The sequence below is a fragment of the Telopea speciosissima genome, unplaced genomic scaffold (genome assembly GCF_018873765.1).
Source record: "Telopea speciosissima isolate NSW1024214 ecotype Mountain lineage unplaced genomic scaffold, Tspe_v1 Tspe_v1.0266, whole genome shotgun sequence".
NCBI classification, from domain to species: Eukaryota; Viridiplantae; Streptophyta; class Magnoliopsida; order Proteales; family Proteaceae; genus Telopea; species Telopea speciosissima.
The window spans coordinates 1-22,555 of record NW_025317602.1 but is presented as its reverse complement, the minus strand read 5'-3'; the positions used below and the strand labels follow the sequence as shown (position 1 = coordinate 22,555).

Sequence of the window (22,555 nt, the reverse complement as noted above, 5' to 3'; positions counted from 1 at the left end):
AGTGACACCTAACACCTCCCATTTTTCAACTGGAGGTACCCAGTAAAGCAATTACTGGAGAGGAGCAAGACAAAGGGACGATTTTTCTACGTTCCCTGATCCCTTCACCTCTCTCTGTCTCTCTCAGTTTCAGTGGAGAACCTGGGCAGTGCAAATCGCAGTTTGCAGGAGTTAAAGCTTCAATCGCCGGACGGTTAAAGGTAAGGCGCCTTAACCCTCTTGGCCCTCTCCTTTTCCCTATCTCCCGACCCTGTTCCTGGGTAAAGCTTTAAGGATGGCCTTATGAATACTTGATTTAATTGATTTAACTGTTGCGTGCTTCAAAATTTCTGATACAAAATGCAAATTTCCATAGAGTATCATGCACTGCAACATCGGACAACCCTATATAATCCTTCTTCTGAACCAATCAGATCTCCTATCAATGAATTGAACACCGTAATCTAGCGATTTCCATGGAATTTTAACAGAAGAAAAGAGAAATACGATTCTCTGCCAGTGATACTGTTTTGTTGACGGTGAGAGGAGACTCCGCCCAAACAGTGCTTCCCCTAAATTCCTGTTTCTTGACGAAGGAAAAGGATCAGGTTCAGGATTAGTCTGAGTTTCTAGTTCTACGCCTGAACTAAACAAAAATAACCTATTTTACCTTTTGATCAGGTTCAGGATCAGTCTGACTTTCCAGTTCTACGCCTGAACTAAACAAAAATAACCTATTTTACCTTTTGGACAAAAATGCATGGTAGTATAAGTTATAACTGTAACCTCCATAGCAAAGAGTGAAAGAGATCATTGTTTAACTCAGAGGACGAATAAAGTCACAAGCCATGTTCAAATGTCACTAGTGGCATGACATGCAGATTTTTTCTTTTGTTTTTTTGGGGTACTAAATGCCGAAATGTTTAAGAAGATGAATGGCGTTTTGTTTTGACTTGATGATGAACATATCACCGTATTGTTGCTCTCAAATTTTTGAATAAGAACTGTATTAAACACAAACTTATCCATATCTGATTTTTTTGGCATATCCTTTTTTTGGGGGGTGGGGGTGGGTCGGTTTACAGTACTATTGAATTTAGAGTCCAATTAATACAACAACAACTCAGCCTTATCCTAACTAACTGGGTCTGGTTACGTGGATCCTTGCAAAGACAAAAATATTCATTTCCAGTTTATTTTCCTGTATCTGTATTTACTAGCAATGGCCCATTGGCCTGATTGGAACCTTTCAGTTTTTTTTTTTCTTTCCTGAGCAGTGCTCAAACTATTTTAGCGATAATTACTTTGCCTTGGAGCGTCTCTCCCAATTTAGTATGTTATATTGCATTATAGAAAAGAAGAGCATTTGATAACAAATAAATCTTGTGAAGGCATTTTTTAAATGTTAATTCATACCATTATCTTTGTATCCAAAAATCTTCTATCTGTTCAGTGTCATCATTTCATGTATGCTCAAACTTCATAACCATTGATTTTGATTCATATTCATTTCTTTTATCAGCATTTATTGATAAATTTATTTATTGATAAATTTCTTGGGTTCAGCTTCAGCAACCTCTGTATTTTCTTGATCTTTTGTCGATCAAGTTCCATGTTTCAGCTTGATATCTTCCATTTACTCTTTTTTGGGGCGTTCTGTTTGTCAATTTTGTTCGAACATCAGCTTAATTGGCAGATTTGATGCCATGCTGGTGGAGAAGGGAGAGTTAATAACTATACCTTCTTGGTGGCAGGTATATCTAGGAAAGATGGGCATCATAGAAAAAATAAAAGAAATTGAAGCTGAAATGGCACGGACACAGAAAAATAAAGCCACAGGTTATTCTTCACATTATCCGTTACAAAATAACAGCGTTGCCTCATATTGATTTATATCCTTATTTTTCTAATATCTTTACATGTCAGAAATTTTTTTTCCCATATAACATGTTCCCCTACGGCCCTACCGCAGATAAAAGGGTAAAAGTGATCATTGTCATGGCCTGAATTCTATGTTGAGAATTATTTTTTTATTGCATTAAATGAAAATATCCTAGTTGCTTTCTTTTATTTTTTATTTTTTATTTTGTATCTTATTAATCGTAGGTGTGACCCTACTCGTAAAGGATGTAATCTTCCCATTTCTTCCCAAAATGCAACTTAAACTGAAAATAATTCCAACACTTGTAACCACTCATATTACTTAGCAAATCATACTTCAATAGTTCAATTACATAGAAATGAACACAAAAAAAGTAACTCAAGTGAACCCCCCAGCCAAAAAACCCAATTCTTGTTTTCAGCAAGTATGCTCAGCTAGTTAGGTTAGCTTTTATTCTTTTTCTTACAACCACTTATCCTAAATGCTCGAGCTGTTAACTAAGGGCTACAACAATGTATATCAACACACATCAACACCCCCCGCCCATGCAGAACACACACATCACTCTGCATGTGACACCATCATGTGGCACCAAGGGGCACAAAACGTAGGGGCACCAACAACCAACAACACATAACACAAACCCCTCGCACTTGCCAGGGATTGAACATCCGACCTCCTGGCTCTGATGCCATGTTACAATGGCTTATCCTAAAAGCTCGAGCTATTAAGTAAGGGCTACAACAATGTATATCAACACACATCAACACTTCTTTCCTTTTCTAGACTTTGGATCCCCATCACCACCTCAAAAGAATACCAGTAGTCCACATGGTTTTAAGAATATTTGAAGAACTCTTGGCTTTCAATGGCTTACATGTAGGTAAGGGTCCAAGCGTAAGCTTAGTTTACAAAACAATGAATTACTAAATTCAGAAATGGAAACTAGGACACAGAACTCAGTGAAAAATGAAATTGAAACTTTCTAGTGGTTTAAGAGCTTAATTTTTGGTAGAAGAAAAATGGAAACAAACATTGGCTAAGGTCTTAGCTAGACTCTTGCAAAAAGAAAAGTCTGCTGGAAAGACAGAGAAGAGGTTCTGGAAACCATCACAGCAAGAGTTTTTTTTTCTAGCCCCTTCTTTTGCTTTGCTGCTGCATCATGTCTTATTAATTTATTTCCCTGATTAATTTGCAATCTGTAAATTCAAATATTTTATCGTTTTTTTTTCCACATCCTTTCCAGTTCAATTTCTCTCCATTTAATTTGTTAAAATAGTATTGAAAAAATAATTGATCTTTCAATACAGAGTACCATCTTGGACAACTCAAGGCAAAGATAGCAAAGTTAAGGACACAGTTGTTGGAGCCTCCAAAAGTAAGCAGTCTTCCTTAGTCCTTACCATGGTTGATCTTATGTTTGTTCTTTGCAGCTGCAAATCACTTAGTTTTGTATATGCAATAGGCTCTACTAAAACTTATTCTAAATGAGGTGGGGTTGGCTATGTGATTATAATCACCCCCTTATATTCTATTTTAGGTCAACCGGTATAGATATGCTGTGTATCATCATTCATCCTTAATATTATGCGAACATTGATTGGAAGGAAAATTCTACTTATATCCAAGTCTCACGTGCCTGTAATTGTAAGAGGAATGCTAGATTTCTCAAGTAGCCTAGTGATTTACTTTAGTGCAAAAGGTTTTGTGTCGGAGGTCTAAAAGAAGATATCTTTGGATGGTCCACCTAGTTATGCTACATGGCAACGATGCTGCTATTTTGTCTGTTGGAGGATATCTTGGGAATGGTCTTGATTGGCCACATGTCAAATTCAAACTCAAATTAAATCATATACCCCAGGTTTAAAGTATTGGTATTGGGTATCGTATCGGAAGGGTGATTTTAGGAGACGTATCTTATTGTATTGGATAGACGCAAGATACACTAAAGATACGTAAAGAAATGGCACAGAAACGTATGGAAATGCTTAGGATATATGGAAAATACAGTTTTGAAGCATAAAACAGTATAAATAAGTAATATGTAAAATATATCATGTATAAAAAGTAGAAAAAAGTACGATGAGACGAGGGCATTCAATTGATTATATATAAAGGATGAGGTTTCTTACATGTACTAATACCACTTTTTAAGGTACCATGTAGTTACCGTATCGTATCGGCACCTTAAAGATACAATATGTATCGGCGGATACGGTAGGTCACTTAAAACCTTTTATACCTTCCCATGCACGGGCATCTTTCCCTGTATTTTTCAGCTGCTTGCGTTGGCATGTACTGATAGACCTTCCGATAGTCCTGAATTTTCAAAGCTCTATTTTGCCACTTAAGCTGTGTCTGTTTCGTTGTAAAACATTTGGGGGATTGTTGAAAATCAACACAAAACTGTATAAGGATTAGAAAAAATGAGTATGTTTTACTGACATGCAGTACAAAAAGTTGGCAAACATCTTTTTTGAAATTGAGAATGTTCTTTTGCCAAATTAGCTATGGTAACTTGACTGTTGGTACTCTTGGCACTCATGGAGGACCGCACCCCCATCATATGGCTGGATTATTTTCCTCAATTATGTCCAAATGGATTTATTAGTCATGTCCAACCAAACAAATGTTAAATGGTGGAAAAATATATAAAATAAAATTTATGAATAATAATTATTTTCCATAAAATATTTTACTGTGAAATAAACACAGCCTTAACCAACTCCATTTGGGCTGAAACTTGACATTTGAGTAGGGACCTTGGGACCTACCTGCATCCACAAAATTGCAGTCCCAACCAACCTGCCACATTGTTGAACTGGTGCCCATTCAAAGATTCCTGTTCTGGACCACAGTGCATGAAATTTACTCTAGTGTACAAGAATTGTTGATGCTTTTGTCTGCTTTTACTGTTGTAGCCTTTGATTCCCCCCCCGGGTGGAATAAACTGCATGTTATTGCTGGGGTTGTCAATTATTGATGGCCTTCCATATGTGATTTAAATTCCTGCCTGTTGTATCCTTTCATAATTTTAATTTGGTTGTCATTTCTTTGTAAATGTTATGGACCAGGGTTCTAGTGGAGCTGGAGAGGGTTTTGAAGTCACAAAATTTGGTCACGGACGCGTTGCATTAATTGGATTTCCAAGGTTTGTTACCTTTCAGGAATTAGAAATATGATTTTATCTAAAGGTAGGAGTCATTTGCTTCCTACCTCTTGTTGTGATGCTATTTACCTTGCTGAAAGGGCAAATATTCTTTCCTGGTACCCTTGATTTGTACCCAAGGAATGTTAAAAGTTTCACTAATTTGAGATAACCGGTGGCATTGAGATGCTAGGACCCTTTTGGCAGTTGTGTGACGGTCTATATAACGGTAGAAAATCTAAAGGAAGACAGTTTTCTAAGAAGAAGTGTCAATATTGGCTTTACTTTACTATAGTATTTCTATATTTCAATTATCTTTACTTTCTAAATTAGTACCGTCTAACGTACTTTCTTACTGAAAAGAAAAGCCAAGAGTTGATTTTCTTGCATCGTATAATCGAAAACAACATGCAGATCCTTTATTTTCCTCTGAAATCCCTCTTTCTTGACTAGTAATTATGATTTTATTGAACAAATAATGCAGTTCAAGGTTCTAGAAAAGAAGCTAGAAGAATGAACTACAAGCAGGATCACTATTTTTAAACTATAGTTAAGAGTCTGAAAAAATAAGGTAGCTGTTGATGATCAGATTTCAGAAATTGATGAGATAAGTTTTTCAGAGAATTCAGAATGATAGATCTGAATATCAGAAGCTGGAAAACATCCAGTAATATGAGTTCAATGTGGATAATAGAAAGGAAGAGAGAGTAGATAAGAGATTTAAGAAGTAGAATAGGAAGAACAATGAAGAAAGATGGCACCTGATCGTAGGAGATGATTAGAATTAGAAGGAGGAGAAAGAATAAGAAGCAGTTGGACAATCCTTTGTGCACTATTCTACAGAACCAAAACTTGTAAGAAAACTCAATATTCTTTACTCTAATCAGGTCTAACTGATTTTTTATTGGGGGGGGGGTGTATACTTATCTATAACCTTTAAAATTTATTAAACTAACTCATAAAGGGACTCCTAATCACTCTGACACAATAAATAAAGTAAATAGATTCAAAACAGAACTCTTAAAAAGCTATTAAATATCCTAATCTAACTAAAACACTTTACTTTTTCTACTAATCCTGTGTACTAACTTCATCCCCACCACATTAAGGGCTTATAAATTAGGCCTCTTACAAGAAACCCTAGAAAATGAAAGCTGCAACCTGTAATATAACTACCAAAGCTTGTTTTTAGCCTATTGTACTGCCACCTGCCCCATGTGGGCCTTCCAAGTTAATGTCTAGACCTTCATATGGGATCATGGTCTAATGCAATTGCATCAGCAAATAGAGGTTTGTTTGCCTGTTGGTTATTGTAGAAACTGCATGCTTGTGATACTTTATCTTCGCAAATAACTGAATTTTCATTTTGTTGGTAGTGTGGGGAAGTCAACACTTTTAACTCAGTTAACGGGGACACATTCTGAAGCTGCATCCTATGAGTTCACAACACTTACGTGTATTCCTGGTATTATCCATTACAATGACACTAAAATTCAACTTCTTGACCTTCCTGGAATCATTGAAGGTGCTTCAGAAGGCAAGGGACGTGGTAGGCAGGTAAGCGACCTAAGTAATCCTTCTATGCATTTTGTTTTGTTGTCATTCTTCTTCTTCTTCTCTCTATCTCTCTCGCCCTATAATAATAGAGATGACCTCTATAGAGAAACTAAGTGTTGCTCTAATTTGTTCTACTTGTCTAATTGAGAAAAATTACCTTCGAAAATACAAAAGTTTGACATAATGTCTCATTTGACAGGTTATTGCGGTGTCCAAATCATCAGACATCGTGTTGATGGTTCTTGATGCTTCTAAAGTAAGTTTACTTTTGTAGCTATCTCCTATTGTTATTGTGTAGTCCACCAGTGTTTTAATTTCTAATGTTTACCCTCTAGCACCCACAACTACTCCTTTCCTATTTTTCAATTCACAAATAAGATGACTCTAGACGTGATGGCCCATGGGTGCTTTTTAACCAGACAGATTGTCTTGGATTCTCGTATTGGTTTATATTATTTCATATATCTTCATTGATTATTTATTTTATTCTATTTTTTGAACTGTAACCCCATGATGCATATGATTTTGCTTTGATTGGTTTACTTTATATCCTGTAGCTTCATTCATTCATTTTTTTTTCTTTGTAGAACAAAAAAGGTTAATTTTTATATCTTTTTTGGGCAAAAATTTAACATCACAATGCTGTCAAGTGCGTCACGTGACTCACGTCAGAAGGTTATATTTTTCCCATGTGGCAAACTCGGATGGGTACAAGTGGGCCCATGTGATTCAGGACCTCCCACACACCTCATTAGTCTAGTTTTAGGTTCCTGCCTTGTTAAGTTAGAGCAAGGTGGGTGACTGCCCAGCCCCTTGGAAACCCTCCTGGACACCTAGGCGACGTCTTGACAGCTAATTATAAAGAATTTCTAAAATTGTGCATTCTTTGATCAGATGCTATATTCTGAAAGTGCTATGCATGATATGTTCCATGTTTTTCTTAAAAAAAGTAATCGCTTCTGTATGTATCTTCTCTTTTTTTTTTGGGGGTGGGGTGAGGGGGTGGGAGAAGCTGTTGTTCGGTGGTTGTTGAATGATGCAAAGTGTTCTTAGTTATTCAGTACATCCTTGGTTTGCTTTTTATTCATTTAACAATTTCATTGGTCTTTTTGAATTGCTTGTTATTTATTTCGGCCCCTTCTAATTTGAACAAAATAAACTTTTTGCTTGTTTTCGTCTTATTTCATCCTTATAACCCCCAATTATCACAAACTGCAGAGTGAGGGTCATCGCCAAATACTTACAAGGGAGCTTGAAGCTGTGGGCTTGCGCTTAAACAAGAGACCGCCTCAAGTAAGACTATCCCTTTAAGGATGTTTGTGGTTGCCAGTATTCTATACATGCACTTTTATTCCTTTCTGCATTCAATCTTCATGACTCCAATTGTGTTGCTTCTTTCTTTCTCGTGTCGAGTTTTCTTGACCATTCCATGTATCTGATTAATGCAGATTGATAAACCCTAACCCTAATTGTTAGAGAATAGGATAATGGAATCCAAAGAAAGTGTCAAATGTGACTGATAACAGATGTCACGTTAAAGAGAAGAGAGAATTTAAAACTAAAAAAAGTGACTGGGCAGAACAATAAGAATACGGAATCAGAAAGAGGACAGATGAGGGTGGTAATGGGAGAGATCTAATAACTCAGAAAATATAACGACAACAACAACAACTCAAGCCAACTAAATGGGGTCGGCTAAATCGATCCTTTCAAAACGAAGTAGGGAAAACTGAGGTCCTCACTAAGGGGAAATGAAAGTAAGAGGGCTGAAGAATAAAAATGAAGAAAAGATATAAGAGAAGTGAGAAATGGAAAATGAAAGTAAGAGAAAAGAGGATAGCCCAGAAAATCAGGAAAATCTCAGCTACATGCTGTCGACAACGTGGATCCTTGCTCTCCAATAAGCTCTATCTGAGATCATACTTGGCACAAGGCCCAAGCTAGGCGTGTCATTCTTCACAATCTCTCCTATGGTCATTTTAGGCCTGTCCCGGGCTCTTTTAGCCCCTTCAATTAGATCACTCCTCCGTACTGGTGCATCCCCAGGCCTCTGTTGAACATGGCCAAACCACCTTAGACGACATTCATGGAGCTTGTCGCTGATCAGGGCAACTCTCACATCAGCTCCAATATGTTCGCTCCTCACTTTGTCCTTCCTAGTTTTGCTGCACATCCATCTTAACATCCTCATCTCTGCAACACAGCTTCGCTATATGACACTTCTTAACTGCCCAACATTCCGCCCCATACATCATAGCTGGTTGGACAACAGTCCTGTAGAACTTTCCTTTAAGGTATAAAGGAATATGTCGGTCACACAATACTTTAGTCGCACCTCTCCACATCATCCATCCCACTTTAATTCTCTGTGACACATCATCATCTATGTCACCTTCTTCATCACCATGTCATTATCCATCATAGTTTGACTAAAGTTACACATCATATACTCTGTCTTTGATCTACTAATCTTAAACCCTCTTGTTTCCAAAGTTGATCTCCACAACTCTAACTTTGCTTTAATCCTTGCTTTTGTCTCATCCACCAAAACGATATCATCGACGAAGAACATACACCACGGGACCTCGTCTTGGATGTTCTTGGTTACTTCATCCATGATAAGTGCAAACAAATAAGGGCTTAGGGCTGATCCTTGATGTAACCCACTCATAATTGGGAATTCCTTGCTCTGGCCTCCCACAAATCTCACACTGGTCACCACACCCGGTTTTCTTTACATCTATATATTTACTCGACACCTCTCTCTTTGCAAGAACATTCCAGATTAAATCTCTAGGACTCTGTCATAGGCTTTCTTAGAAAGTACTCATCTAAGTATTAAACTGAATTTCAGAGATCAGATTTGGGAAATATTTGATAACAGAAACTTAGCTAAGGATCACTAAATTAAGAGATATGAATAAAAGAATATTAGCAACATAAATTCTTAAAACAGGGTATTTCTCAAAAAACTAACCTGTTACTGATGTATTGCAGAACAAGAAAAATTAAATAAACACAATAGAAGAGAAGGAGCAGAAATCCACGTTTGAAAGAGACCTTGGAGTCTACCAAAGGATCTTGAGAATCCTCGCAAGAGAAGCTATAATTCACACAGCATCAATTGGAAAAACTGGAACGTTATGTCGTTAAACTGTCAGCTCCAAAGGAGTGAAAAAGTATATATTGTAGATCTCCAAAAGACTTTTCAGTCTATTCCTTCTTTTTTTTTTTTGCTTACGAGAAAACCCTTGAACCTGCCCGGGTTTATGGTTCAGGCCTTAGGCAAAACCCTTTACACGAAGCCTCCCCTACCCCGTGCAACACTTCATTCGTGGGGACTCGAACCTGGGACCCCGTGACTGAAGCACATCGTCCTAAACTAGCAAAGCAAACCCACGGGGGGTTTAGTCTATTCCTTCTTTTATTACAACTCAAATTAGCAAAACAGAAAATTAAGAAACTCCATAAAATGGCTTCAGGGGAGGTGAGTCACGGTAAACGTTAATACTTGTGATAAGCTTTTAGAAGAAAGTGAGTAGAAACTTTGTTTTCCTCTGGTGTCTCCTCTGCATGCTAAGTAGAGAATCCACCTATTATCCCTTCATTTTTTGTCCTTCTCTAGGACCGTCTGGGCCTAGCTGGTATCTGCAGTTCGTCGACAAGCTTCAAAATTTTCTTCCAGGAATACATTATCTGAATTGGCTAAACCTTTTTTTTTCTGGAGCACATTGTCATAGCTTCAAACTCCCCTCCCAATAGTCCTACATCACCCACTTATGGGGAAGATCTTGGGCATGTATAGTGGGATGGTTCCTCCCCCTAATAGATGCATCTTTTGGGGTGGTTGGGCCAGGCCTGTGACGGTGGTATCAGAGCTAAACCCAAAAATGTGTGGATGTGGGTGTGGGGATACTGTGGTGTGGTCCCCCCCTAGCGAGGGCAACATGGATTGAGTTGGCGAGATCATCACAGCCTCAAACTCCCCTCCCGATAGTCCCACATCGTCCACTTATGGGGAAGATCTTGGGCATATATAGTGCGATGGTTCCTCTCCCTAACAGATGTATCTTTTGGGGTGATTGGGCCATGGCCATGTCAACATGTACCAGAAGCAACGAGTCACTTTCCACCTCAAGCCTTAAAATTTGGAATCATCCACAAGGTGCCCAAGATTTCATGGAGGCTTGGTAGTCAAATCCCGTGGGCAAGAGCTCATGTGGAGATCTGTGTTTTTGATGACATTTGGACCTTGTGGGAGAAAAGGAGCTGTAGGAAGTTTAGGGGATGGCAAAGATCTATCCACGACATTTGTGATCTGTTTAGGGAGAGGAGAGTGAGATGAGCTACACCTTAGAGATTTCCACAGTATATATAGCTTACTTCCTGAGGCATTGGGAATTCGTAGCCTCCTCTTCTCTGTTGCAGGAGCAGCTTGCTGGATAGTTAGGTTCCTCTTCATCATGATGTCATTAAGCATAATATGGATGGTAGCTCAATTGGCAACCCAAGGGGTGCTGCAGGCATTGGGAGTGTGTTTGGCAATATGTTGCTGAGATCTTATTCATGTTGTCGGGCCCCCTATTTGATCTTCTTGCTCAGAAACTGCTGAACTCGGAGCAATTATCCTAGGGCTGTAGGTTTCTCTGGCTAATGGATGGCTTAAAGTGTGTGTGAAGGGGCACTCCCAGCTGTTGATTAGTTGGCTTAAAAAAACAGGAGGGGAAGGGACCCTAGAGAGATCTTTTTCTGACTAGGAAAGTAATACTGTTATCTTCCCAACTCCCAAGGGGAGTTTACTCTCTTGGAGGAAGAGGTTGGCGAATCCAATAGAGGATGAACTTGCGAGGGTATGGCTTGGCAATCATTATATTTAGGGCCCCATCCTATTGTGTAGTTCTCTTTTGAGGTTTTTGGTCTTCGGCCTGCTGTTATTGTATATTATTGTGTATTCTAGCTTTTTCTTCACCAATATAGTTTCAGTTATCTATCAAAAAAGAAAAAAAAAAACCATAAAACTTCCATGGGCGAGACTAGTTTTGGACTCCAACTGAAGCTAGGTAATGGGATCCTAGATCACCAAAGGCTAATGCCAGAATGAGAGATTTGCTTAAACATAGAAAAGATCAGTCTGATGAGGACTGATTCTTTGGTTGAATGGTCAAATTTAAGATGGATAACAAACCCTCAAAATTAGATTGGGATCCATTGGTTGGATCTGGAGTTTCAAAGGGGCCTAAAAAATAACTAGTCCCAAATAGCAACTCAAATTCAAATACTGTAGTGAGACTCATATTTAGTAACTCAGAATTTTAGAAAGCAGAATAGAAATCAAACTCAAATAGAAACATATTTGAAATTAGTAACTGGAACAATATAGAAAATAACCACTTATCAGGTTTAGAAACTGAAGTCAATGCGTTCCACCTAGGTTTCCCCACAGCATCCCACAGTAGAGCAGTTTTGAATCCTACAAAACCATGCTCCGTCTCTTACCGAAGTTACAAGCTCAAGGAGAATCTTTTTTTCTCAAATCGTTGGTAGTGGGTACGATCCCGTACTCTTTATTTATAACTTCATGGAAACAAGCAAAATAGGAAACCCCTATGTATGGTAGGGAGAATCCCTTACAACTCAAGTCTCTCTTCAAAATAGAAGTTATTCTAGAACATTACAAAATAAAAACTACTGAATCCTGTATAAGAGTTAAATCCCTAATGTTTGGACTAAGAGAAGTGGCCCATTACAATAGTAAACCCAAAAATATAAAGCCCATCATTGCCCATACAACCCATTGGGCACTCAAATTAAGCCTATAAATCCATTCGTGGTCCAGTTTGATGGCCTGGTTTGCTGCTGACCTTTTTGTTCTTTTGAACTTATCACTAGGACTTCAACTCTGACATAAAACTTCAAATAAGTGAGTGATTACTGGTTCCCTACTTATGTGGAAGAACTTTGCTTTGTTATTGAGCTCACTTTAATTAAGGCAGGTCAAATGTGGCACTCCACCACGGGTTTCTGGTTTACTTTGATCCACTAAACATTGAATTAAACTAATGCATGTGAGATGTTATCTTAGTCCTTGGGGAGGGGTTGGGGTCAAATATATGCCAATGGCTACAAAAGATAATTTGTTCATTACTTTTTAAGGCTTATTATGTTCGTGCTTTTTATCTCTTTGCAGATATACTTTAAGAAGAAAAAGACGGGGGGCATTTCTTTTAACAGCACAATGCCTCTGACTCATGTGGATGAGAAACTTTGCTACCAAATTCTTCATGAATACAAGATACACAACGCAGAGGTACCTTCTTTTATTTTTTCCTCCAGTTTTTCTATTACAACTATAACTGCAGAAATTCTCTAAATTGCATAAAAGAACCACAGGGGTAAAGTGATTTCCATTGTTCTGAGACTTCTAATATGTGAAATTCCAATATTGTATGATTTGGTCTTGCAACTTCTTGGGAATTTGGGATGAAAGAGTCCTTTTCATAGTTGTCAAGGCATCGCCTAGGCGACTTCTAGGCATCTGGGCACCTTGGATGCCTTGTTGGTTTCACCTTGTGTCTAGGCACCCCCTCCAATGCCTTGGGTTGCCTAGACGCCGTGACAACTATGGTCCTTTTATTGTAGTGCGATGCAAGAAGAATGTTTGACCATCAAGGCTTGATAGTTTTGTTGATTATATTCTTAATACTAGGAATTTATAGAAGTATGTATTCTCGATACTAGGATCATCCTCCTTATTCTGTAATATTTATATATTTTGTAGTGAATGCCAGCTTCCTGGCCAAAGCAGGTGCTTCCTTTTGTATTATTGGAAGTGATTCCAATACCTTTAAGTGGGCTACTCTTTCAGTGAAGGAACTTCAAGCTGTTCGGAAAGTAGTAGGAATACAGAAACAACGAGATTCCCAAGAATGAAAATATATTTTTGCTCTTATAAAATGCCTCCTAGTTCCTTTGAATGCTAAGAACCAATCTTCTGAAACCATTCATGCTTTTTTCTACTCGGCTTTTTAATTCTGCAATTTTCTGCCCTACATCTTATTTACGGCAATAGGTTTCTAGTTTTGGATCACCTAGTTCTTTTGCTAGGTGACTTCTATTTCTGCCACATGAAAGGATGATGTGGCTCATTCAGATTGTCCATCTGATAGATAGTGGGGACATTGGGGTCAGCCAATTCAGCCACGTGTTTGAAAATTTATCCTGCCCATGTTAACTGTATGAACCATCATGTATTATACCTTTTTCCTCATAATGACCCACATTGTAGTTTTTAACCTTTTTGTTTCCGCTGGCTCTCTTCCTTTATAAAATTCAAAGTTAACCATCAGAGAAAGTTTAATTTCTACCTTGAAATAGATACCTTGAAAAGAGGGCTTTTTAAAATCCATTTATCCCTGAAATTCTCCACATGAACAGGGGATCCACTTGATGGATTGACATTTCCTTTTCCTACTTTTAAGAAGTTTCTGCTTATGATTAATACTGAATATATGAGGGAGAGAGAATAGATAACAAGCAAAGGGTTGGCAGATGGAATCCCTAGTTATAGAAGACATGATTCTTATATAGCTGAGTCACAAATGCTGGTGTGTTCTGAAGTTATACTGCTATATATGGCTGTTCCATTGTTGATCCTGTACATACATCCATATTTTTTGTTAGCCGGTGACCTTCTATAACTTTTTTGTAGTAACATTGCATTATACTCATGAATTGGTTAAAAGCTTTGGGCATTATTATGAACAATATATGGCTTACCTGCCTGAATCTCATGTCCTTTGTTGATTTCAACTGTAGGTGTTATTCCGTGAAGATGCGACAGTAGATGATCTCATAGATGTAATTGAGGGAAATCGTAAGTACATGAAGTGTATATATGTCTACAACAAAATTGATGTCATTGGTATTGATGATGTCGACAGACTAGCCCGGCAGCCAAATTCCATTGTCATTAGTTGCAACCTGAGGGTAAGTTCTGCAAAGAGATTAGTAGTACTGCTGGGGTATTTCTGGTATTGTCTTTATGTTATTATGTCCTTATGTGTAATTTACACATAAGCATTCCTTATTTGTAAATACATCATATTTTAATGTTATAAAACATTCCCCCTCCCATGACATCATGGACTGTTTTTTCTTTCTTTTCCTCTTACTTTCTTTCTTCTTCTCTCTGTGCGCAGGTACTGATTTTAGGTTCTAATACCGTCACATGGTATCAGAGCGTTGATTTCAGTACCTGCTGTTCTCTTCCATCATTGTTTTGAGTGATTGTTAGGATTCTTCACTATTTTGTGGCGTGCCGCCACCTATGCTGCTTTGTGTTCAGTAGAACCCTAGTTTCGTAAACATGCACAACTAGGGTTTCTTCAAGTACTTTTGTAGTGATTACTGGAGGAGTTGTGGTCTGCGTTATATCGAAGAAAAGTGTACTTGATGATGCAATTCGCCTGCGCAAGGGATGTCTGTTTTGTTACCTGCGTAGGAGATTTTTCTCCATGCACATGAGGGTTTGATCTCTATGTGGTATTCTTGGTGCTGTTGGTACATTCTTCTCCACCAGTAAGTCAAGAATATTATTGCGAGTACAGTATTGAGGTCTGATCATCTTCTTTCTGTGTATTGGATCAGATTTCCTCAGTTCTTGTAAAACCCTAATTTTTTGTGAGATTTTTTAAGAACCCTATTTATTGTTTGTGAAAATTTGGGGATATATTCTCTCTATATTGGAGTGTATGTGGTCAAAATTTTAGACCTAGTAGACAACCCTAACCTATACGGTTCTGGGGTTTTAGTACCTTGCAATTTTTTTAAGGTTTTGTGTACCCTGCGACTGGCTGTTTCTGGTGTTTTTTTTGCTTCTGTTTTGATCTTCTTTAGTTCAGATCTGGTGTTTTTTGTTGCTGGTAATTAGTATTGGTTGAGCATTGTGACAGGTGCAGATATTGGTTCTTTGTGGCTGGTTGTTTTGAGTTCTTCTCTGTGAGTTGGTATTACTGAATATTGTATCATGGCTGATTCTAAGCCTCTTACGAACAATGTCAATGTCCAAATCATCTCTATAAAATTGAACGGTGCTTCAAATTATCTTTTCAAGGCCCAGGATGTTTAGGTGTATATCACTCCCAATAGAAAGATGGAGTATCTGACTATTCCACCTGCCGCAAACTCACCTGAATATAAGGAGTGGATGACAGAGAAGAAACAGTTTCCGGGAGTATGGTTTGACAAATTTAGCAAGGTGGTTGTTGGCGATGGTTTCTCTCAAAGTTACTCTAACCATTTAGTGTTTGTTCGCCCTTAGGTCTCTAAAGTGATTGTGCTGGCTGTTTTTGTTGATGATATTATTGTTTCTAGTAATGACTTGTCTGGGATTGAACTGGTTAAATCTTATTTACAGCAACACTTCCAGATGAAAGATTTGGGAGTTCTGAAATGTTTTCTTGGTATTAAGGTGATTTGCAGCAAGAAAGGTCTTCGGTTGTCTCAGAGAAAGTATGTTCTTGATCTTCTGACTGAGATTTAGATGGCAGGTTGTAAGCCTATAGATACTTCTATGGATCCTCATGTAAAACTTGGAGTTTCTGATGACGAGGAGTTGGCAGACAAACATAAGTATAGGAGGTTAGTCGGCACGCTCATTTATCTTACTATTACTGGACCTGACATATCTTCTGTTGTTGGTGTGTTAGCTAGTTTATGGAAAAGCCTAAACAGGCTCATTGGGAGGCAACATGTCGTATCCTGAGGTATCTTAAGGGTGCTCCAGAAAAAGGACTTATTTATCGTCGTCATGGTCAAATTAATATCATTGGTTATTCTGATATAGACTAGGCTGGTGCCGATGGTGATCGGAGATCTACCACAGGTTATTGTACGTTTGTTAGAGGTAATCTTGTTACATGGAGGAGTAAAAAGCAAACTACTGTTGCTCAATCTAGTGCCAAGGTTGAGTATAGAGCTATGGTTCATATTACAGTTGAATTGATGTGGCCAAAATCCCTTGTTCAAGAGCTTGGTTTCTGGTTAGTAAGCCTATGGAAATATTTTGTGATAATTAGGCGGCCATTTTATATTGCTAGTAATCCAGTCTTCCACAAGAGAAACAAACATATTGTGTGGGCTGTCATTTTGTGCAAGATGCAGTGATGAAGAAATAAGAAATTGATTTCTACTCCTTTTGTGAGCTCTGGTGGTTAACTTGGAGACTTGTATACCAAGGTCTTGTTTTGGAGTGAGTTTTTTCCAAGGGTATTCCAAGCTGAGCATGGATGGTATCTATGCTCCAATTTGAGAGGGAGTGTTAAGAAATTAGTCATACCGCAGTGGTATTTCAGGTAGTGTCTTTATGTTATTATGTCCTTGTGTAATTTACACATAAGGACCGCAGTTTGAGAGGGAGTGTTAAGAAATAGTCGTACTGTAGGGGTATTTCAGGTAGTGTCTTTATGTAATTATGTCCTTGTGCGTAATTTGCACATAAATATGTCCTTTCTTGTAAATACATTTTATTTTAATGTTGTAAAATATTCCCCCTCCCATGATTAGAGATGTATTCTGTTCTCTCTAATTGAGGGCTGTTTTCTCCACTTTTTCTTCTCCTCCTACTTTGTTTCTTCTCTCTGCACAGGTACTGATTTCAGGTTCTAATATTGTCACAGGTTCTTCATGTAGAATCTTTTTACTGCAAAATAAAAAATAAGTAAAATCTTGGTTGGTGTGTTTTCTCTGTATGACTTGCTCAATGGTATGATCTAATAATATGGTGCAGTGGTTTAATCTTGGGTTCAAATATGTCTTCGGCTCTTCGCTTACTCAGCTCGAAGCCTGTTGGCCAAGATCCTGAGACTTTGGATTCTGTCAAAATTTAAAATCTTGCATGGTACAACCAGCCTGAGTTGATTAAGATTTAAGACTGCCTTGAATTGGTGATTCGATCACAAAAGTTGGGCAAGTTTCAAACATGAATAGTTTGTAAGGTTACCTCGTAGTACAAAGCCAAATTGCCTTTTGCTAAATTGTTTACTTGAATGAATCTATAAAGAGGACAAAATAGTTCTATGAAAATTGTAATGTGATGATGTTTCATTCTGTTGTTGAAGTAGGTTGAGAAGCATTGACATGCATGTTTTGATTTTTTAAACAGCTGAATTTAGACAGACTACTAGCGAAGATGTGGGAGGCAATGGGGCTTGTAAGAGTTTACACAAAGCCACAGGGGCAGCAACCTGATTTCGCAGATCCTGTAGTTCTTTCTTCTGTAAGTCATCTGTCTTGTGCTTTAATAAGTTTTTGGTTGTCAAAAATTTACTAAAGAAGATTGTCCTTATTGATCTGGGCTTCTTTGGTGTCTGATTTTAGGACAGAGGTGGCTGTACGGTAGAAGACTTCTGTAACCACATACATAGAAATCTGGTGAAAGAGGTGAAATACGTGCTTGTATGGGGCACAAGTGCAAGGCACTATCCACAGCATTGTGGTCTTTCTCAGGTTCTCCATGATGAGGATGTGGTTCAAATTGTAAAGAAAAAGGTATGTAAAGAAAAAGGATGTGGTTCAAATTGTAAAGAAAAAGGTAGGCATCAATACCACCTACTAGGTGGAAGCTAGAAGGAAACAGAAATTGTTTCTACATTAGTGTTGTGACAACTGACAAGCATGTGTCTCCACTTTGTACTGTCTATTATAAGCATGAGTGCATCATATCTGAACTGCAAATGAGCTTGTTTTGTAGTGATTTTGCAGTGAAATGCCTCCCCCCCTCCCCCCTCTTTTCTCATGTCTAAACCACTGTGTTATATCTTAAGTTGGCTTGAATCCTGTGTGACTTGGCCAATGTGTTTATTCATAATTCAACAGTTTCGTATACCATGTCAAAGTCATGCAAACACTGAAATTAGTATATGCATGTGGAATTATTATGACACCTATCCCAGGTGTTGATATACACATATCCGTTTCAAATACATAAATCATATTCTTAAAATTCATGTTATGTTATCACACCGTAATTTGAAATGGTAAAAACTAGCTCTGTAATTGTAGTTTGACTTGTTACTTGGTGAAGTTTAACATATGACTTCCAACTGCAACTGTCGACCTTGGTTGAATGAGAACAATTTGAAGTGGTTTTGTTTGGCTAGAAGTTGAGTTATTTGCCAAGTTCAGACATTCAGTAACTATATGGTGGATTGTCTGTTTCTTAATTTTCTTTGTGCTTACACCCATGAATGAAAACTAATATTTTGTATGATTTATTCTTTTCAGGAGAAGGAAGAGGGGGGCAGAGGTCGGTTTAAGTCGCACTCAAATGCTCCTGCTCGAATATCTGACAGAGAAAAGAAAGCTCCATTGAAGACATGATTACAACAACATACCTGGTCTATGAAAACTTGGTTTGAAATCTTCTTCTGTGCGAGTGACCTTGAATAATGATAAACGGCTAAAAGTATTATTTGTTCAAGGGAACAGTAGTGCTAACATGGTACCAGTACTGGGGGTGCAGTGTTAGGTTCTCTCTCAGGATGAGCTATAGTCAAAGGTGACCAGTTCATATTCATATGTGGTCATTTATTTAAGATGAAATTTTGAGAAAATTAGTGTTTTGCTGGGTTCACAAAGTTTCTTTACCATAGATTGGGTACTTTTTTGGGCAAATGTTTCCAGATCAGATGGGGCCTAGATTTTCTGGATGGATGGATCTCCTGCCTAGATGTCAAGTTTCAGCCTGAACGTAATTTTTCGAGTGGAAATAAAGATAGCAACTGCAAGTGTGGATGAATAGACATAAATGGGTGTGATTTGATTAAATTTGACAGACAGGTGGTTAATCCAATCCTCGACCTGCCTATCCAATGGTCAAAATTGCCAAATTATCATGTGGCCTCAAAATAGCATGTCATTTTGATGAGCTCATAAAAAACGGCTGTGAAAACAAAAATTTTATTATTTAGATTCTCCATTGTTTTTTCATTACAATTTCATATACAATGGTCTAATGAACTGCCCATCAGGAAGTTCATGCCCAAACAGCTCTCAAGACATGATCCAATTGTCTTTACATCAACAAAGCTCCAATAATGGCTTCGAGCCACAGACAACTTCAGAACAACTGATCACAAACTATTAAAGGGTGTTAATACAAGCAATGTAGCTTCTGAAGGAGGAAGATATGAACACAATGATAGGAGATGATTGCTTCCAGATCATTCAACTTCTCCAAGTGGCCATGGGAACTTTTCAACCTCTTATTTGATGCATGTCATTTGCTCAAACAATTGTATGTGGATGAAAAATTAATTAGTGTAACCCCGAAAAAAGAGGTAAACAGATGCCTGACTGCAATCTACAATCTCCAGCTCCGATTCAAATAGATGCCTGACTGCAATCTCACCCAGCTCAACATTGCCATTGACCCTACAAGCTCCTAACAAGACATATCAGTGCAATGGTACTCGTAGATTAGCTCGACCACCGGGAGAGAATGGTGTACGAGTAGCTTGACCATAGGGTGGTCGTGACTAGGCTGATTGTAAATCAGCTCGACCACTGGGAAAGAGTGCTCTTCGATCAGCTCTGATGGTAACAAAACCATCCTAGATTAGTTTCTATGCTAGTCCCCTTGATCATCCAAGATCAACCATGCAAGCATAGTTATCAGACAATGGAATAATCCCCAAGTTACTATCATCAGCATGAATTACTCACACCATTCCTCACACATTGAGCATCCCACCAACAAAGTGACTTCGTTTTGTCTTAGTCTTTCCTTTCGCATCCTCGAGAGGAGTTGCAGAGCTTCATGGGCGCTCTCATGATCTTTAAGAGCTGTGATCAATACACTGTAGGAGATCATGTCCCTCTCAAACATTACACTGAATTCCTCTTATGCCCGGTTTATGTTGAATTGAAAACGACTAGTGTCTGCTCTGATATTTTGTTTCATTTGCAAAAAACTGAAATTCCAAAATTTTGATCATTGAAAACCTTGCCTGAGCTTCTCCTACATCTTGCTTAAGCAGTATCTTTGTCAGGGTCTTCTATCACATGCCTTTACCCATGTATTTTTTTTTTTTTTTTATGAGAAAAAATACTGAAATGTTATATTTCATTAGGCATACTCAAAACTCTACGACCCGTTTATTTGACGGGAAGACTAGGTCCCATACTATAGTGGGTTGAGGAACAAGGGTGAGTTTTTTAGTTTTCGCATGAACAATAACCAAAGTCCTTTGTTTTTTATGAGACTTCGGATCATATAGTGAGGAGATTTTGAAGTGTCACATTAATACAAAACATTTAATGCTATTGCTTGAGCTTTTGTAAATTCATCATTCCAGTTAAATAACTAAGGTTGGAGTTGGATTTCGAAGTGCTACATCAGCACTTTCTCACCTTAATTCTCCCTCCCCACTTAAGTCCCTGTCAAATAAACGGGACCTACAATACTACAACAAGGGGAAATGATGGAGAAGGAAACCAAGGTTTCAAGAATCGAGAATTAAACTAAAAAATCTGTCGATCCACATTGGATTGGAATCGGCTGAGACTGATCCCAATTTCAGTCAGGAGGGACGAATCTCGATTTCGACTGATCCGATGTACCCGATTCACTCCAAGAATCCCTAGAATCAGCGAGTTCAATGGCCGATTCATTAGTTTCGTGGAACCAATTACGATTTGATACATTTGGGAGACTCGGAATGGCAGCGACCAATTCCTTTCCCGATTCGGGTTTTAAAACCACGAAGGAAACTGACGCCAAGGCCACAGAAGAGAGAGAGAGAGAGAGAGACTAAGAGAAAATGCCGGCGAGCGCAACACTGATCGGAGCTCTGCTGGGTTTCGGTACCCAGGTATACTCCAACGGCCTCCGAAAACTTCCCCTGATGAGGCGTAAGTTCTTCAAAACTTTGAATATAAAAGATATATAAATTTTCTTAAGCGTAAATCGCTTTGAATCTCCAGTTTTCGATGTTTTCTTGATTGGATTGGGTTTTAGATCCATGGGAACACGTTCTAGGGATGGGCCTGGGCGTAATCTTTGCGAATCAGCTCGTCAAATGGGATGTTAAGCTTCAAGAGGATCTCGACAAGATGCTCGAGAAGGCCAAGGCTGCCAACGAGCGCCGCTATTTCGGTACGTCTTAATTCTTCACCGATTTTTACTTTTTCCTGCCTTAATTTCAACCCACGTTTCCTTTTTTCCGTTCTCTTTCAGTTGTTGTGGTTTCAATTCTGTATTTCAGTGATACTGGGAAATGTGACCGAATCAATCACAACCATTGTTTGAGTTATCGCACGGAATCTTATACGGAGATCATTCAGTGAATAGCTCTAGAAGCTTTTTAAGAACCCCTGAATGTGATTGACTAAATGCCATTACATGCCGCCAAATGAAGAATCCGGTTAGGTGTTGAAATTGCAATTTGCATCATTATATTATTGCCCTTGTTGTATTTTCTGAAATTTTGCTTTGGGCACTTATGTACGACGCCCTTAGGTATGTAACTGAGCTAATTTAACAACAGGGTTGAAAGGGAAGGAAAGAAAAATGGAAAATTAAGGGGAAAATTATGAGAATATGAGTCATGTTCTATCATAACAGTTGAGAATATAAGATATGATAGCAGGGTTTCCAGGCATACTGGCTGTGTTTCGTACGAGGATTCATTAGAAAATGACAGTATTTAAGTAGCCTCTGTGATGCCTTCACAATGGCAACAGAAGCCATTTGCAATGACTGAGGAAAATGAAAAAGATAATTTAGAAACTGTTTATAGTTGGGGGTATTTGAGCAAGGTTGAGCAGGGAAGGCTGTGATTACATTTACTAGTCTGTCTCTTCCAGGGGCAAAAATAGATATTTATTGGGATCATTAGGGGAGAAACATAACTGGTACAATGAAGTCTTTGCTCGAACTTGCCCTTGAAGCTTGTATTGAAATACCGGCTCCCTTATAACCAATAGACATG

General features: G+C 38.3%; 2 protein-coding genes across 2 annotated transcripts; both read left to right on the top strand.

Moving 5' to 3' along the window:
• Window positions 1-74: 74 nt before the first annotated feature.
• LOC122647910 (developmentally-regulated G-protein 1) lies at window positions 75-19,234 on the top strand. Its single transcript, XM_043841204.1, has 12 exons — window positions 75-200; window positions 1,734-1,818; window positions 3,172-3,239; window positions 4,936-5,012; window positions 6,386-6,566; window positions 6,766-6,822; window positions 7,785-7,859; window positions 12,754-12,873; window positions 14,382-14,552; window positions 17,728-17,841; window positions 17,943-18,113; window positions 18,849-19,234. Exons 2-12 carry the CDS (start codon window positions 1,749-1,751, stop codon window positions 18,942-18,944), a joined length of 1,200 nt encoding a protein of 399 aa, XP_043697139.1. The 5' UTR covers window positions 75-200; window positions 1,734-1,748; the 3' UTR covers window positions 18,945-19,234.
• Window positions 19,235-21,333: 2,099 nt separating this feature from the next.
• LOC122647913 lies at window positions 21,334-21,750 on the top strand. Its single transcript, XM_043841208.1, has 2 exons — window positions 21,334-21,476; window positions 21,583-21,750. Exons 1-2 carry the CDS (start codon window positions 21,386-21,388, stop codon window positions 21,729-21,731), a joined length of 240 nt encoding a protein of 79 aa, XP_043697143.1. The 5' UTR covers window positions 21,334-21,385; the 3' UTR covers window positions 21,732-21,750.
• The last annotated feature ends 805 nt before the right edge of the window (window positions 21,751-22,555 follow it).